Source organism: Hypanus sabinus, chromosome 5 (assembly GCF_030144855.1).
Source record: "Hypanus sabinus isolate sHypSab1 chromosome 5, sHypSab1.hap1, whole genome shotgun sequence".
In the NCBI taxonomy this organism is placed as follows: domain Eukaryota; kingdom Metazoa; phylum Chordata; class Chondrichthyes; order Myliobatiformes; family Dasyatidae; genus Hypanus; species Hypanus sabinus.
In genome coordinates, this window is record NC_082710.1 from 159,867,725 (window position 1) to 159,886,566 (window position 18,842).

The following is an 18,842-nucleotide window of genomic DNA, read 5'->3' on the forward strand; positions in this document are numbered from 1 at the left end:
GTTTTAAACACTGAAACAGTGCCACAAGATCAGCTGATTAGATAGTTACATTAACAAGCAGATGTACGGTGTAGCTGACAAAGAGGCCACTGCTTGTAGGTTTTTCCACAAAGCTTGGGAACCTCAGATTTTCAGACAGCTTTACAACGAAGTGACTGTGATTTGACTGCTTGGAGTCTGCTAGTCTGGACATGTTTTTTGTTCCACTGGAGATACAACAATGAGGGTAAATGCAGGCAGGCTTTTTCACTAAGGTTGAGTGAGACCAGAAATATTAGTCACAGGTTAATGGTGAAAGGTGAAATATTTAGGGGTAAGCAGAGGGGATCTTCTTCACTCAGAGGGTGGTGCAAGTGTGGAATGAGCTGTCCGTGGAAGTAGCGGCTATGCACTCGACTGCATTCTTTAAGAGAAGCTTGGATCGGTACTTGGACAGGGAGGGTAGGAGGTATTATACTCCAAGTGAGGTCAATGGTATTAGGTAAAATGACGTTTGACATGGACTGGATGGGCTGAAGGACCTGTTTCTGTGCTGTAGCGCTTTGTGATTCTGTTCACATCTGAGGTATGAAATAGCAAAGTCATTTGAATTTGTTATTGGCCTAATGAAGTCCATGAAACAGTGACCATGGAGACAACATTGTATGATAAGATCCCGAGACAAGAGCGATGCAGTGTTTGCTCAAAACAAACACTTGCTGTCATTACCTATAAAGAAGCAGAGCAGGAAAAACAATTCAAACAGTCTGGTGCCAGATGTCCTGATCAAATAGAGGCAAATGGTGGGGAGAGAGCAAGGCTTACGCACACAGACACAAGGAAATCTGCAGACGCTGGAAATTCAAACAACACACACAAAATGCTGGTGGAACGCAGCAGGCCAGGCAGCATCTATAAGAAGAAGCACTGTCGACATTTTGGGCCGAGGTCTCAGACCGAAACATCGACAGTGCTTCTCCTTATAGATGCTGCCTGGCCTGCTGCGTTCCACCAGCATTTTGTGTGTTGTTTACACACACACACAGGTGTGATTTTCCCATCATTTGCAATACAGTGTCATTGGTGCATCTTTAGGGACTTTCAGCATTCGGGCCACACCCTCTTTCAATTCTCCCATCAGGCAGAGGTACAGGAGCCCAGTTCTATAATAGCTTCTTCCCACTGTCACCAGATTCTTGAACACCTCTGAGAAACAGAAATTCGGGCTACACTTCCTTTATTCTCTGGACATGACAAAAATAAAGAAACCATAATGACGTGTAAATTACATATAATTTATGTTCTTCTTGTTTCTGCTGCTGCTGCACGATGCTGATTTTCATGGCGTTTATACTCTGGGCATATATGGCCATGACAATAAACTTGACCCTGAACTTGAATCACTTGCACTTGCAAAACAACAGATACAGAACAAAATGTTGCCTCAGCATCCTGTCACCATGAAATTGTTTTACTTCAGTGATTACAGATCGTCTGGAGACTTACCGAAGACTTGAAGAGTTAGAATCCTGGTCCTCTTGGGGTCTAAATCCACTGTCATTTTGTATTGGCCACTGTCTGCTTTCTTTACAATGTACAACACAAGGGATCCATCCGAAGTGTTAACTTTAATTCGATTCTTGTACTTCTCAAATATGATAGGGGGCCCTCTACGAACTTCTATGATGGGAAGTACTATGGTAGGATTTGAAAACGCCCAGTTCAAGATCTCGAATTCCTTGTCGGTTCCAGGGAATTGAACTGAAGAACCTGTAGCAGCCACCATGCTGTGACTCATTGCCTGAGCTAAAAAGCAAGACACTCAGAGTCACGGCTCAGATACACTCACTGACAAACACAAGCAGATGTACAGTGTCTACCCTTCAGATTGGCGACAAAAAAAATGCTCAAAGGGTTCATTTATTATCAAAGAATGAATCCAAATATGACTGAGATTTGTCTTCTCCATATAGCCTCGGAACCAAGAAAGAATATGAAAGTCGTTCTGAGAAAAAAAACAACAAACACCCCCCACCCAACACAAAACGAATGGCATCCTGATCATCAGCCCCCAAAACCCCTCTCCCTACACAAAGTAGGAAATGTACATCAAACCCCAATCCCCCCTCTCCCTACACAAAGTAGGAAATGTACATCAATCCCCAATCCCCCCTCTCCCTACACAAAGTAGGAAATGTACATCAATCCCCAATCCCCCCTCTCCCTACACAAAGCAAAAAATGTACATCAAACCCCAATCCCCCCTCTCCCTACACAAAGCAAAAAATGTACATCAAACCCCAATCCCCCCTCTCCCCCCTCTCCCTACACAAAGTAGGAAATGTACATCAATCCCCCAATCCCCCCTCTCCCTACACAAAGTAGGAAATGTACATCAATCCCCAATCCCCCCTCTCCCTACACAAAGCAAAAAATGTACATCAAACCCCAATCCCCCCTCTCCCTACACAAAGCAAAAAATGTACATCAAACCCCAATCCCCCCTCTCCCTACACAAAGCAAAAAATGTACATCAAACCCCAATCCCCACTCTCCCTACAAAAAGTAGGAAATGTACATCAAACAGACAAACAGACATACTTTATTGATCCCGAGGGAAATTGGATAAACCCCAATCCCCCCTCTCCCTACACAAAAAAATAACAGAACACAACTGGCTTGTCATTCCCCACCCCCCAAACCCGTTTCCTCGTACGGACAGCAATGGATGTGAAGCACAAAAAAAATAAAGCAAGCCTGAAAAAGTCCACAGTCCTTGGAGACAATAGTCCAGTTTATAACACAGAACCATGGTAACATCTTCTGTCGTCAACAAAAGAGAGAGACACCACATAAGTGGAGAGCTTCACTTCCATCTGGTTGAGTGTCTTCAAATGAACCTTCTCTTTTACCGGTCAATATGGACTCAGATTAATTAACATTACCTCTGAAAAACATCAGGCACTACCAGAAAATGCAAAATTGATTTGTTGTTAGATATTCAACAGGAATCCACCATTAAACAGATGAGGGAGGCAAGGTAAAGAGTGTGTGAAATAAATGGATAAATGGAGTAACTGAGTTCCTCCAACTCAGCTGCTCTGTCAATATCTGTGGGAGGGAGCTGGGCACGCAACAAAGAGAGCCCGTAAGAAGAGGTGGAGGGAAGGGGCAGATGAAGAACTGGCAAGTGATCGGTAGATCCAGGGGTGGAGGCAAGAGTGTAACAGAGGCTGGGAGCTGATTGTTGGACACTGTAGATGATGAGATCTGACTGAAGCATGGGACAACTAAGGGAGGGGCTGGTGGGCAGATAGGAACAGTGGGGTGAGGAGTGTGCAGGTAAAGGGCAGATAGAATGGTGGAGGAGGGGAAAGAGAGAGGGACATGGGGGCTGTTGTAGAGAAAATTGGTAGACAAGGAGGAGAGAAATGGACAGATGAGGAATTTACCTGAAATTGGAGAATTCAGTGGTCATGCCATGGGGTTCCAGACTACCCAGGCAGAGGGTGAGGTGCTGGACATCTAAGTTGTGTTTGCCCTCACCTGGCTGTGCAGGTGGCCAAACAGAGATTGGTCAGTCTTGGAATGGGGAGGGAAGTTAAAATGGCTGCCAACTGGGAGCTCATGTTGGACACAGGGCAGATACTCGTCAAACTGGTCACCTGGACGGTGCTTGGTCTCACTGATGTAGAGGAGGCCTCATCCAGGGCTATGGATGAAATAACAAGGTTGAATGCCATGCACATGCATCTCTGTCTCATTCACAGTGGCTGCTTAGGGCCCTGACGTTGTAAGTGTGTAGACCTGCTCCCGATGGTGAAGGTGGAACTGACAGACCGTCTGAACTGAGAGTTCAGAAAGTTTGCTAGAGACATGCAAAAATTGCTGTTTGACCCATTGTGCCTGTGCTCCCTCCCACACACCTGCCTCATGGCCCTCCGTGTTATTAATTTTCAAACTTACACAAGTTGTCATACTTTCAACAGATAACTACATTTCAAACAACGTACTTTCACTTTTCTTCTCACCGAACCAGCTCTTGGGCCAGATTGCAGTTACCGTCCGCCTGCAGAGACTGGAGAATAGATTTACCTGCAGACCACTGGCTGAGAAGCTGCCAGAGGCAGAACAAAGAGCAGCTCAATGTCTTCATCTGTGCAGAGGAGCCGGCACTGGAAACTCATTCAGTAACGGACAGGGGGGCAGGGGTAGCGGTAGGCAGCGAGATTCCACGCCAGAGAGATGTTCATCATGTAGAGAGAGCAGAAGAAATTGAAAGGGCAAAAATATATAATAATAAGCTAGCGGTCACAATTCCAAAACTGGTCTGGGAGTATACTGTACATGCAAGTTGCAAATGGAAGGGCAGGCAGAGGAAATAGTTAAAAAAGCATCATTGCTTCCTAAACAGAGAAGAGGTTACAAGCGCAAACACGAGGAAATCTGCAGATGCTGGAAATACCAGCAACACACACAAAATGCTAGTCCAACCTCATCTCCTTCCAAACGCTCCGTTCTCCACTCCCTCCGCACCAATCCCGACCTCACTATAAAACCCGCTGATAAGGGGGTCGCTGTTGTAGTCTGGCGTACTGACCTCTACCTGGCCGAGGCACAGTGACAACTCGCCGATACCTCCTCTTATTTACCCCTCAATCATGACCCTACCAAGGAGCTCCAGGCTATTGTCTCCCACACCATCACCAACCTTATCAGCTCTGGGGATCTCCCATCCACTGCCACCAACCTCATAGTTCCCACACCCCGCACTTCCCGTTTCTGCCTCCTACCCAAGATCCACAAACCTGCCTGTCCAGGTGGATCCATTGTCTCAGCTTACTCCTGCCCCACTGAACTCTTTTCTGAATACCTCGACACTGTTTCATCCCCCCTCGTTTAATCCCTTCCCACCTTTGTTAGTGACACTTCTGATGCTTTGAATTTTTAAAATCATTTTAAGTTCCCTGCACCCACCGCCTTATTTTCACCGTGGATGTCCAGTCCCTAAATACCTCCATCCCCCACCAGGAAGGTCTCAAAGCTCTCCGCTTCTTTTTGGATTCCAGATCTAACCAGTTCCCCACTACCACCACTCTCATTCGTCTAGCAGAATTAGTCCTTACTCTTAATAATTTCTCCTTTGGCTCCTCCCACTTCCTCCAAACCAAAGGTGTAGCCATGGGCATCCGCATGGGTCCCAGCTATGCCTGTCCTTTTGTTGGCTTTGTGGAACAGTCCGTGTTCCAAGCCTATACGGGTATCCATCCCCCACTTTTCCTTTGCTACACCAATGAACTGCATTGGTGCTGCTTCCTGCAAGCATGCAGAGCTCATTGACTTCATTAATTTTGTCTCCAACTTTCACCCTGCCCTCAAATTTACCAGGTCCATTTCCAACACCTCCCTCTCATTTCTTGATCTTTCTGTCTCTGCCTCTGGAGATGGCTTATCTATTGATATCTACTATAAGCCTACAGACTCTCACAGCTACCTGGACTATTCCTCTTCCCACCGTCTCTTGCAAAGATGCCATCCTCTTCTCGCAATTCCTCTGTCTCCGCCGCATCTGCTCGCAGGATGAGGCTTTTCATTCCAGGACAACGGAGATGTCTTCCTTTTTTAAAGAAAGGGGCTTCCCTTCCTCCACCATCAACTATGCTCTCAAAAGCATCTCTCCCATTTCACGCACATCTGCTCTCACCCCATCCTCCCGCCACCCCACTTCGGATAGTGTTCCCCTTGTCCTCACCTACCACTCCACCAGCCTCTGGGTCCAACATATAATTCTCTGTATCTTCCCCACATCCAACAGGATCCCAGCACCAAGCACATTGTTCCCACCCCCACTTTCTGCTTTCCACAGGGATCGCTCCCTAAGTGACTCCCTTGTCCATTCGTAGCCCCCCCCCCCCATCTCTTCCCACCGATCTCCCTCCTGGCATGTATCCTTGCAAGCAGAACAAGTGCTACACCTGCCCTTACATTTCCTCCCTTACCACCATTCAGGGCCCCAGACAGTTCTTCCAGGTGAGGCAGTACTTCACCTGTGAGTCAGCTGGTATGTTATACTGCATTGGGTGCTCCCAGTGCAGCCTTTAATACATTGGTGAGACCCAACGCAGACTGGGAGACCATTTCGCTGAACACCTACGCTCTGTCCGTCAGAGAAAGCAGGATCTCCCAGTGGCAACACATTTCAATTTCACATCCCATTTCCATTCTGGTATGTTAATCCATGGCCTCCTCTACTGTCCTCAACTCAGGTTGGAGTAACAACACCTTATATACCGTCTGGGTAGCCTCCAACCTGATGGCATGAACATTGATTTATCTAACTTCCGTTAATGCCCTCCTCCCCTACTTACCCCATCCCTCAATTATTTATGTATTTCCCCCTTTTTTTTCTCTTTTCTCTCTCTGTCCCTCTCACAATCACTCCTTGCTTGCTCTCCATCTTCCTCTGGGGCTCCCCTCCCCCTTTCTTTCTCCATAGGCCTCCCATCCCATGATCCTCTCCATTCTCCAGCTGTGTATCCCTTTTGCCATTCACCTTTCCAGCTCTTACCTTCATCCGTCCCCCTCCTGTCTTCTCCTATCATATCAGATCAACCCCACCCCTCCCCCTCCCACTTTCAAATCTCTTACTATCTCTTCTTTCAGTTAGTCCTGATGAAGGGTCTCAGCCAGAAACGTTGACTGTACTTCTCCCTATAGATGCTGCCTGCCCTGCTGCATTCCACCGGCATTTTGCGCGTGTTACAAGAGATTACAGGCACATGGTATTGTTGATAAACTTATAGAGAGCTCGCCAATAAAATACTATTTGTACTTTGGGATTCAATAGGAGAGTGTGACAATTCAGGCAACCACAGGAATCCAAGAGAAGGTATTTAGCAAACATATATTGACAGTGCTTCTCCTTATAGATGCTGCCTGGCCTGCTGCGATCCACCAGCATTTTGTGTGTGTAGCTAACAGGTTAACTAGTATTGTACTCACTGAAATTTAGAAGAAGCTTGCAAATTTCTTTCTAGATTGGACAAAAAAAGTTATGAAATACATAAAACACAGAACATTAGAGAATAGTACAGGGCACATGGGCCACAATATTCTTCCAACCTCTTAACTTTCTCTAAGATCAATCTAAACCTCCATTTTTTATCATCCATGTGTGAATCTAAGATCATTAAATGCCCATAATCTATCTCGATCTACCACCACGCGTGCCAGGGCATTCCAATCACCCACCACTCTCTAACTTACACCTCATTTTTGACATGACTCTGACATCCCCCTATACCTTTCTCCAATCAACTAAAAATTATGCCCCCCATATCAATTCTATCTGTATCTCTTATACATCTCTACTAAGCCATCTCTCATCCTCCTTTGTTCCAAAGAGAAAAGACCTATCTTGCGCAACACACCCTCGTAAGACATGCATGGAAACATCCTGGTAAATCCCCTCTGCACCCTGTCTAAAGCTTTCACATCTTTCCTGTAATGAAGTGACAGAATGAAACACAACATTCCAACTGTGGTATATCCAGGGTTTTACTGAGCTGTAACATTACCGAATGGCTCTTGAACACAATCCCCCAATTAATGAAGGCCAACACACCATTCAATCTCTGGACAATCATATCAACTATCAGGGAATCCCTGGGACAACTTTTTCAAACATTATCAGGTCAATGTTAGGATATTGTGTGCAGTTCTGGCATCACACTGTAGGAAGAATACAATTCCACTGGAGAAGGTCCCAAAGACAATCACCAGGATGGTGTTCAGGAAGATCCAGGTTGGACCATTTCAGTTAAGAAGGGAGTGGGATAGATTGAACTGCTTTCTTTGGAGTAGATAAGACTGAGAGGGGCCTGAGCATTTTGCAAGGTTGTTTCCTTGGCAACAATCCTGAGTGTTCCCTCCTATGTACCCGACCTATGGCGAGCCATAGGTAGGGAACACAGTAGGAAGCTTTTCTCCAGAGGAGTTGACTGAGACCAGAGATCATAAATTTTTGGTGAGAACCAAGTGGTTTTGAGGAAATCTGAAGATTTTGTTTTCACTGAGAAGATGGCTGCAATCTGGAATGCCCTGCCTGAGAAAGTGCGGGATACAAGTACCCTTACAACCTTGACAAGCAATGGAGTCACCAAAACACAAATGGCCACAGGCCAAATGCTGATAAATGGGATCTGTGTAGGCCAGCAAGGACACAGTGAGCTGAGGGATCTGCTTCTATGCTGCATCACTGTATAACAAGGAACAGGGGCTTCAGACATGAAAGATCATTACCAGAAGGTTGCCCTCCAAGTCAACACCATTGGGTCTTAGAAGTATAGTTGTTGGTCCTTCATCATTGCTGGAGATAGAACTTAATATTCGTTCAGTAACAGCTCTGTGGGAGTTCACCAGAAAGACTGCAGTGGTTCAGGAGAGCAGCTCAGATCCATCTTCTGCATTCTGAAAAAGAAATGTGGAAATAAGCTGCTGTACTCAGTGAATAACATCTTGATTTTTCTCCGGTTGCAAGTTCAAGTCCCACTCACTCACCATAACCTCCCTAGGTCTGAGCTGGTCACAGCAGAGTTACAATACCCTGGTTAGCATTTTAATTGGGTGCACACCATCTGGTGTGAAGGGGCCACTTCGGAGGATTGTAAAATCTCAGCCAGCTCCATCATGGGCTTTAGCCTCCCCAGCATTGAAAACATCTACAAAAGGCATATACAAACAAGTTGGATGAACTCAGAAGGTTAGGCAGCATCCGTTGAAAGGAGCAGTCAACGTTTTGGGCTGAGACCCTTCGTCAGGACACAGTGCTGATTTAGTTTGTACGTGTTGATTTGTAACAGCATCTGCAGCGTTTTCTATCTACAGAAGGCATTGTCTCAAAAAGGGTGCATCATTCATTAAAGACCCTCCTTCACCAGTGACATACCCTCTTCACCAGTGACATACCCTCTTCTCATTGCTACCATCAGGGAGGAAGTACAGGTGCCTGTAGACCCACACTCAACATTTTAAAAACAGTTTCATCCTCTGTCATCAGATTTCCAGACAATGAACCAACTTGTCACCAAATGTGTTGAAAGCTCAGTTTAAAATTGTCACTGTTATACAGATATTGATCCAATGGAAACCTTGAGCACTTTCGAATGCCGTTATTTGCAAATCTTGTTATCAATCACAATGTATTTTTTCAAGTGCCTATCTTCTATCCTGTAAATACCCGCAAGAAAATGAATCACAGGGGAGGAAAATGGGCAGTTGGCATTTTGGTTCCAGATTTAATCTGAACTGAAACTAATGCAAAGTGGACGCGAAACTGGCTGCAAATCTTGGGAATAGTCTGCTGCACGTTAGCTCGAGATCTGTTCCAAAACAATGAGAGTGGAAACACGGGGAATACACACTATCGGTTAGAGAATCTCAGCACGCCTGGAGTACCGATTGAAAAGAGTGCAGCCGACATTATGGGCCGAGACCCTTCGGCAAAAGGTCTGTATTTTTTGTGTGTTGCTTGGATTTCCAGCATCTACAGATTTTCTCTCGTTTGTCACATAAACACAGGGAGCTGGTCAAATTTGGCCGACAACAGAATCTGTGAAGCAGCTGAGTTAAATTTGTTTATGTATTAATTAAGCGCTAAAACACAGAACAGGCCCATCCGACGCAAAAGGCCGCGCCAGGCAGGAACCCACCCCGTTCAATGACACGACAATTTAAAATGACCAATTAGCCTACTAACCGACCACAAAATGCAGGGCCGACAAGTCCCCTATACCTTCTTTTCCAAAGATTCTGCCTGGTCTGCTGAATTCCTCGGAATTTTCTGTGTACTGCTTTTCAGCATCTGCAAAGTTACAAAGATCTTTGACGAGAGGAGGAATGTACTAATCCCAGGAGTTTCCAACATTTTTACATTTTCCAACATTCCAACATGAACCACTATCATTAGCCCAGGAGTCCGTCGTAGGTTGGGAACCCGGACGAGACGGGGCTGGAATTGAACACCGATCTATCTACCACACCCCGAGCTCTGACAGCGTCACTCTAACCGCTAGGCTACCGTGGCGCAATGTATAGGATGGAGTTCGTTTACGAACGCCTTTGTTAAAACTGCGTAAACGAAGAATTATGTTTCCAAAAGTAAGTTTGGGCTTAAACCTCCCAAACATCTCTCTCCTCTTCAACGTCGATCTATTATCAAATTGAATGATCTTATATCATTAACGTACACCGGCTGCTTTCAGCAGGGAAAACGCAGACAGACGGTAAGACCCTGAGGGTGTCGGGTTTGGACAGGCAGAGCAACGCCCGGGTTAACTGTCCAGCAGGGCGGCAGGAAATAAGCCCCTCGTCTGCGACGGCCATCAGGAGGAAGAAAGGAGCGGCCAGCCGCTAATCATTCAGTTCGAAAACAAGTTAACAATTCAAACTAAATTAAACTTCAATTCCATCACGTATAAGCTCCAGTACAAGTTTTTCTCTGAAAGATCCAAGATAAATTTCATCTACAATGGAGCTGTGCCCTGGGCGATGTAAATCGATCCCCGCTATGAAGAAAGACTGCTTCAATTCACCAACGACTTCGAGTGTTTTACACTGTCACTTATTTCCGGGTTAAACAGCTCACGGACCCAGGATAATGCTAGTATAAGTGGAAAGGAATTAATAGAATCAATTTTAACCTGAAATCGTATCGACGAAGCAGCAGAAAGAAGATTACGAAGATCATCAGAGAAGGGAAAATGCGAAAGCCAACCCAGGAATAGGGAAGTACAGTGTCCTCTGAGCAATTACATCATTACTATAGAACATTGTGGGCTTGCTGGGATAGAGCTGCTCAGTTGTTTCAAACATTACATTAAAAAGAGGAAGAAAGATTCTAAAGGGAGTAGGGGGCGACCGTGTCTGACAAGGGAAGTCAAGGACAGTATGGAAATAAAAGAGAAGAATAACATTGCAAAGATAAGCGGGAAGCCAGAGGATTGGGAAACTTTTAAAGAGCAAGAGAAGATTACTAAAAAGGCAATACGGGGAGAAAAGATGAGGTACGAACGTAAGCTCGCCAAGAATGTAAAGGAAGATAGTAAAAGTTTCTTTAGGTATGTGAAGAGGAAAAAAATAGTTAAGACCAAAGTTGGACCCTTCTTCTTTTCTTTTTCAATCTTTTTATTGAGTTTCATATAAATATAAAAAAACATAACATAATAATGAATAGGTTATGAATACAATAGACTTAAGATTACATTAATAATAGGATAATGATATCCTATTAAACATCAACAACAAAAAAGTACATTAATCAATCAAGTCTATATAATTATATATGAAAAAAACAAAACTAATCATCAAAAGATAAAGAAAAAAAAATTAGAAATGTGTGAAAGAAAATATATATATGAAACAAACACTAAACTAAAACTAACATGGGCAATAATAACAGTTTATAAGTATATGATAGTGTCAAAGAACTCCGGAACTCCGGAACTCCATACCTGAACAAGAATAAACAAAGAGCATTTATTGTATTTGTCATACTGTCAAGACATAGTCTTGACCAATTTGTTTCTTCAATTTTAATATTCAAATCACTTTCCCATTTTTGTCTTGACTTATGGCCTCCTTGCTTAATTACCTGTCTTTGAATCAAATTATACATGCAAGATATAAATTTTTTGATATTTCCTTTTTGAATTAAAATTTCTATTTCATTAGATTTCGGCAATAACATTGTTTGACCTAATTTTTCTCTTAAATAAGCCCTTAATTGAAAGTAACAAAATAAAGTGTTGTTTGATATTTTATATTTATTCTTTAATTGTTCAAATGACATTAATATACCTCCTTCAAAACAATTCCCTATATATCTAATCCCATTTTGAATCCAATTATATAAAAGTTGGTTGTCCATTGTGAAAGGAATAAGTCTATTTTGAATTAAAGATCTCTTTGCTAATAAAGATTTTTTTATCTCATCATCAACATTTATCTTATTCCATAAATCAATCAAATGTTTTAATATAGGAGATTCTTTCTTTTCCCGTATCCATTTAGATTCCCATTTGTATATAAAATCTTCTGGTACATTTTCTCCTATTTTATCTAATTCTATTCTAATCCATGCCGGTTTATCTTTCTCGAAAATGTTATCCCACTTGTTAAGAAAGGAGGGAGAGAGAAAACAGGGAATTATGGAGCAGTTTTCTTGACATCAGTGGTGGGGAAGATGCTGGAGTCAATTATAAAAGATGAAATAGCAGCACATCTGGATAGCAGTAACAGGATCAGTCTGAGACAGCATGGATTTACGAAGGGGAAATCATGCTTGACTAATCTTCTGGAAATTTTTGAGGATGTAACTATGAAAATGGACAAGGGTGAGCCAGTGGAGGTAGTGTACCTGAACTTACAGAAAGTCTGTGATAAATTCCCACATCAGAGATTAGTGGGCAAAATTAGAGCACATGGGATTGGGTAGGGTACTAACATGGATAGAAAATTGGTTGGCAGACAGGAAACAAAGAGTAGGGATTAACGGGTCCTTTTCAGAATGGCAGGCAGTGACTAGTGTGGTACCACAAGGCTTGGTGCTGGGACCGCTGCTATTTGCAATTTACATTAATGATTTAGATGAAGGGATTCAAAGTAACATTAGCAGATTTGCAGATGACACAAAGCTGGGTGGCAATGTGAAATATGAGCAGGGTGTTAGGAGAATGCAGGGTGACTTGGACATATTGGGTGAGTGGAGAGATGCATGGCAGATGCAGTTTAATGTGGATAAATGTGAGGTTATCCACTTTGGTGGCAAGAACAAGAAGGCAGATTACTATCTGAATGGTGTCATGTTTGGAAATGGGAAGTACAACGAGATCTAGGTGTCCTTGTTCATCGGTCATTGAAAGTAAGCATGCAGGTATAGCAGGCAGTGAAGAAAGCTAATGGCATGTTGGCCTTCATAACAAGGGGAGTTGAGTATAGGAACAAAGAGGTCCTTCTGCAGTTGTACAAGGCCCTGGTGAGACCACACCTGGAGTATTGTGTTCAGTTTTGGTCTCCAAATTTGAAGAAGGACATTCTTGCTATTGAGGGAGTGCAGCGTAGGTTCACAAGGTTAATTCCCGGGATGGTGGGACTGTCATATGTTGACAGACCGGAACAACTGGGCTTGTATACACTGGAATTTAGAAGGATGAGAGGGGATCTGATTGAAACATATAAGATTATTAAGGGATTGGACACGCTAGAGGCAGGAAAAGTATTCCCGATGTAGGGGGAGTCCAGAACCAGAGGACACAGTTTAAGAGTAAGGAATAGACCATTTAGAACAGCGTTGAGGAAAATCTTTTTCACCCAGAGAGTTGTGGATCTATGGAACGCTCTGCCTCAGAAGGCAGTGGAGGCCAATTCTCTGGATGCTGTCAAGTAAGAGTTAGATAGAGCTCTTAAAGATAGCAGACTCAAGGGATATGGGGAGAAGGCAGAAATGGGTTACTGATTGTGTATGATCAGCCATGATCACATTGAATGGCAGTGCTGGCTCGAAAGGCCAAATGGCCTACTCCTGCACCTACTGTCTATTGTCTTTTACATTCAACGCATTATTTTGAGGTGTTACAAACTCTGCCAATGTCAACGTAAACCCGAGAAAATTTGCCAATGCTGGAAATCCAAAGCTGGAGGAACTCAGCGGGCCTGGCAGCATCTATGGAAAAGTGTAAACACCCTGGAAAGTAAGGGTGAATGAGTCACATATGAAGGAGGGGGTCAGGAAAAAGTACAAAGTGACAGGTGATAGGTAAGACTGAGAAGGGGTAAAGTAAAGAGCCCAGAAATTGATTGGTGAAAGAGATAAAGTGCAGGAGAAGGGGGAGTCTGACGGGAGTTCTCAGAAGATCATTGAAGAAAGGGAAGGGGGAGAAGCACCAGAGATTTGATGGGCAGGTAAGGAGAAAATGTGAGTGAAAGGGGAGATGGAGAGAGAAGATGAGGGGAAACACGATTACCAGAATTTCCAGATGATTTCATGCCATCAGGTTGGAGGCTAACAAAGTGGAATATAAGCTGTTGTTCTTACAACCTGAGTGTGGCCTCATCGTGCCAGTGGAGGAGGCCGTGGTCTTACAAGTCAGAATGGGAATAGGAAGTAGATTTGAAATGGCCACCAGGAAATCTCGCTTTTTGTGGTGGATGGAGTGAAGATGCTCGTCACAGCGGTCTCCCAGACTACAGCGAGGCCACACTGGGAGCACAAAATACAGTAGATGACCCCAGCAGTCACACAGGTGAAGTGTCTCCTCAACTCTGGCTTGTTCGCTCACCTCAACAATAATTGCTGAGAGTGCCAGGGGTAATCAGCATGTTAGCGATGAAATCTTTTTTTTAACATAGTTGCTGGAAATCTGTCTTTTTTAGAAGTGAACATACAGAAACCATCACTCAGGCATCATATGTGGAAAAGGATCATTGTAGGAAAGAGAGAAACACAAAGTTAGTTTTCCATAGTAAAAAGATGTGGTGTCATGGAGAAAATGGGGAAAATCTCTTATGGCGTGAGACCAAATGAATTAATAGGGATAGCTACAAAAACATTAGCAAAACATAGAGCAGGAAGAATAATGGTAAGGCTGTGGGGCTGGCCAGCTGATCCAGCTGTAAAGATAGAATTAAAAATAAACAGCCAAAATGATGGCAGATGGAAACAGCCAAATGTGCTACAGACAGAAAAAGCAAGTGCCTAAAATGAAATAATTCATAACACTGCATCTTGCGCGGATGCTAGATGAGGTTGCTTAAGGCTCATTGTACATTGTAATATCAGTAGTCCTGATCCAGACTAAGATTCCTACTTGAATAAAGAAGTTCACCCACAAAATGCTGGAGGACCTCAGCAGACTAAGTGGCATCTATGGAAAAGGGTACTGTCACCATTTCGGGCCAAAACCCTTCGGCAGGACTGGAGAAAAAAAGCTTGAGGTTTAGATTTAAAAGGTGGGGGGAGGAGAGAGAGAAATATTAGGTGAAACTGGGAGTGGGGAAGCAAGTAAAGAGCTGGGAATTTAATTGGTGAAAGACACAGAAGGCCATGGAAGACAGGGGGAGTGGTGTGCACCAGAGGAAGGCGACGGGCAGGTAAGGAGATGAGGTGAGAGAGGGAAAAGGGAATGGGAAATGGGGGTGGGTGGGGGGCATTACTGGAAGTTTGAGCGGTCAATGTTCATGCCATCAGGTTGGAGGCTACCCAAATGGAACTTATGGTGTTGTTCCTCCAACCTAAGGTGGTCTCATCTCAACAATAGAGGAAGGCACGGATGGTCACATTGGAATGAGAACTGGAATTAAAATGGGGGTGGCCGCTAGGAAATCCTGCTCTTCCTGGTGAGTGGAGCGTAGGCGCTTCGTCCAGAAACATCAACCGTACTCTTTTCCATAAATGCTACTGGACTGCTGAGAAAAGCATTGTGTATGTGTTGCTCAATTTTCCAGCATCTGCAGATTTTCTCTTGTTTGTGCACAAAGAACCTACCCCTTTTATACCGTTCACAAATACTGCACGAGGTGTGTCGAGCTGCAGATCCTAAAGGACCAGGTTAGGGAACAGGAGATGCAGCTCGTTGACATTTGCCTGGTCAGAGAGAGCCAGGAGGTGATAGAGAGGCGCTATAAGCAGGTGCTCACACCAAGGCCATGGGAGACAGACAAGTGGGTCACAGACAGGAGGGGAAAGGGGAAGAGTCAGGTACTAGAGAGTACCCCTGTGGCTGTACCCCTTGACAATAAGTACTCCTGTATGAGTGCTGTTGGTGGGGGGGAGGGGGTGCAGACAACCAACCTGGGGGAAGTGGCAATGGCAAAGCCTCTGACACAGAGTCTGGGACTGTGGCTCTGAAGGATAGGGAAAGGAAGAGGAAGGCAGTAGTGATGGGGGACCGTATACTTAGGGGGATCAGACAGATGATTCCGTGGATGCAGGAAAGAAACTTGGATGGTAGTTTGCCTCCAGGGTGCCAGTGTCTGGGATGTTTCTGATCGCGTCCAAGACATCCTGCGGTGGGAGGGAGAACAGCCAGAGGTCATGGTACATATTGGTACCAATGACATAGGTAGGAAAAGAGAAGACATCCTGAAAAAAGACTATAGTTAGTTGGGAAGGAAGTTGAGAAGCAGGACAGCAAAGGTAGTAATCTCAGGATTACTGCCTGTACCATGTGACAGTGAGAATAGGAATAGAATGAGGTGGAGGATAAATGTGTTGCTGAGGGATTGGAGCAGGGAGCAGGGTTTCAGTTTTCTGGATAATTGGGCCCTCTTTTGGGGTAGATGTGACATGTACGAAAAGGACAGTTCGTACTTGAGTCCCGGGGGGCCAATATCCTGGCGGGGAGGTATGCTAAGCCTACTGGGGAGAGTTTAAACGAGAATTGTAGGGGGGTGGGAACCGAACTGAAAAGTCCAGGGAAGAGGAGGTTAGAGAAAGCCAGGAGACAGTGCGAGAGGGAGGATAGGCAGGTAATAGAGGAGGGACGCGCTCAGACTGCCTATTTTAATGCAAGGAGTGTTGTGAACAAAGTGGATGAGCTTAGAGTGTGAGCTTGGATAGGTATCATATGATTAGGAGTTGTCAGCATGGCTTTGTCAAGGGCAGGTCGTGCCTTATGAGCCTGATTGAATGCTTTGAGGATGTGGCTAAGCACAGTGATGCCAGAAGAGCAGTAGATGTAGTATATATGGACTTCAGCATTTGATAAGGTACCCCATGCAATGCTTATTGAGAAAGTAAAGAGGCATGGGATCCAAGGAGACATTGCTTTGTGGATCCCGAACTGGCTTGCCCACAGAAGGCAAAGAGTGGTTGTAGACAGGTCATATTCTGCATGGATGTCGGTCACCAGTGGTGTGCCTCAGGGATCTGTTCTGGCACACCTACTCTTCGTGATTTTTATACATGACCTGGATGAGGAAGTGGAGGGATGAGTTAGTAAATTTGCTAATGACACAAAGGTTGGAGGTGTTGTGGATAGTGTGGAACCATAGAACCATAGAACATTACAGCACAGTACAGGCCCTTCATATTGTTCCGACCCATATAATCCTTAAAAAAAAGTACTAAACACACACTACCCCATAACCCTCTATTTTTCTTTCATCCATGTGCCGGTCCAAGAGTCTCTTAAATACCCCTAATGTTTTAGCCTCCACTACCATCCCTGGCAAGTCATTCCAGGCACTCAAAACCCTCTGTGTAAAAAGCTTACCCCTGATGTCTCCCCTAAACTCCCCTCCCCTAATTTTGTACATATGCCCTCTGGTGTTTGCAATTGGTGCCCTGGGAAAGAGGTGGCAGAATATGATGGCAGAACATAGTATTTAATGGTGAAACTCTTGGAAGTGTGGAGGATCAGAGGGATCCTGGGGTTCGAGTCCATAGAACGCTCAAAGCAGCTGTGCAAGTTGACTCTGTGGTTAAGAAGGCATATGGTGTATTGGCCTTCATCAATCGTGGAATTGAATTTAGTAGCTGACAGGTAATGTTGCAGCTACATAGGACCCTGGTCAGACCCCACTAGGAGTACTTTGCTAAGTTCTGGTCGCTTCACTACAGGAAGGATGTTGAAACCATAGAAAAGGAACAGAGATTTACACGGATGTTGCCTGGATTGGGGAGCATGCCTTACGAGAATAGTTTGAGTGAACTTGGCCTTTTCTCCTTGGAGCAATGGAGGATCAGAGGTGACCTGACAGAGGTGTAGAGATGATGAGAAGCATTGATCCTGTGGATAGTCAGCGGCTTTTTCCCAGGGCTGAAATGGTTGCCACAAGAGGACATAGGTTTAAGGTGCTAGGGAGAAGGTATGGAGGAGATGTTAGGGGTTAAGTTTTTTTACTCAGAGAGTGGTGAGTGTGTAGAATGGGCTGCTGGCGACGGTGGTGGAGGCGGATATGATATAGACTTTTAAGAGACTTTTAGATAGGTACATGGAGCTTAGTAAAATAGAGGGCTAGAGGTAAGCCTAGTAATTTCTAAGGAGGGACATGTTCGACACAACTTTGTGGGCCGAAAGGCCTACATTGTGCTGTAGGGTTTCTAAGTTTCTATGCCACTTTTGGATGGTAAAGCACCAGCTGGCAGCTGCACCTCATCTTATCTCTCCATATGTTGCTCATTGTGATTACTCTGAATGCTGTGAACTGCTGATCCTTCACTGTCTCTAAACATTCACTGTGGACCGGTCTCCTTTTGCTTTCTCAAACCATTCCCACATTCAGGTCTAACACCATTTTGTTTTGCATTCTATATTTTGTGTTATAATTAACGCACTTACCAGGGAGGAATCAATAGACAATAGATGCAGAAGTAGACCATTCGGCCCTTCGAGCCTGCACTGCCATTTTGAGATCTACTATCAATACCCTTGTATTTCTGCCTTATCTCCATATCCCTTGATTCCCCTATCCATAAGATACCTATCTAGCTCCTTCCTGAAAGCATCCAGAAAATTGGCCTCCACTGCCTTCCGAGGCAGTGCATTCCAGACCCCCACAACTCTCTGGGAGAAGTTTTTCCTTAACTCTGTCCTAAATGGCCTACCCCTTATTCTTAAACCATGCCCTCTGGTACTGGACTCTCCCAGCATCTGGAACATATTTCCTGCCTCTATCTTGTCCAATCCCTTAATAATCTTATATGTTGCAATCAGATCCCCTCTCAATCTCCTTAATTCCAGCATGTACAAGCCCAGTCTCTCTAACCTCTCTACGTAAGACAGTCCGGACATCCCAGGAATTAACCTTGTGAATCTACACTGCACTTCCTCTACAGCCAGGATGTCCTTCCTTAACCCTGGAGA

At 44.5% G+C, this 18,842-nt stretch overlaps 1 protein-coding gene across 7 annotated transcripts in view; it reads right to left on the reverse strand.

Annotated features, from left to right (window-relative positions):
• Positions 1 to 10,830, reverse strand: part of LOC132394502 (CD48 antigen-like) — a 47,299-nt gene extending 36,469 nt beyond the window's left edge. The window contains exons 1-5 of one of the 7 annotated variants that reach the window (XM_059970754.1): positions 10,680 to 10,830; positions 8,281 to 8,448; positions 6,982 to 7,012; positions 4,075 to 4,154; positions 1,486 to 1,785 (exon numbers count right to left, since the gene is read on the reverse strand). In XM_059970754.1, the coding sequence (XP_059826737.1) occupies positions 1,486 to 1,785; positions 4,075 to 4,135 (361 nt within the window). In that variant the 5' untranslated portion in view covers positions 4,136 to 4,154; positions 6,982 to 7,012; positions 8,281 to 8,448; positions 10,680 to 10,830. Of the gene's footprint in view, positions 1 to 1,485; positions 1,786 to 4,074; positions 4,217 to 6,980; positions 7,013 to 8,280; positions 8,449 to 9,772; positions 9,842 to 10,226; positions 10,539 to 10,679 lie in introns of those variants that run through there. The other 6 variants (XM_059970753.1, XM_059970751.1, XM_059970750.1 and 3 more) reach the window with 6 other exon arrangements.
• Between the last annotated feature and the right edge of the window lie 8,012 nt (positions 10,831 to 18,842).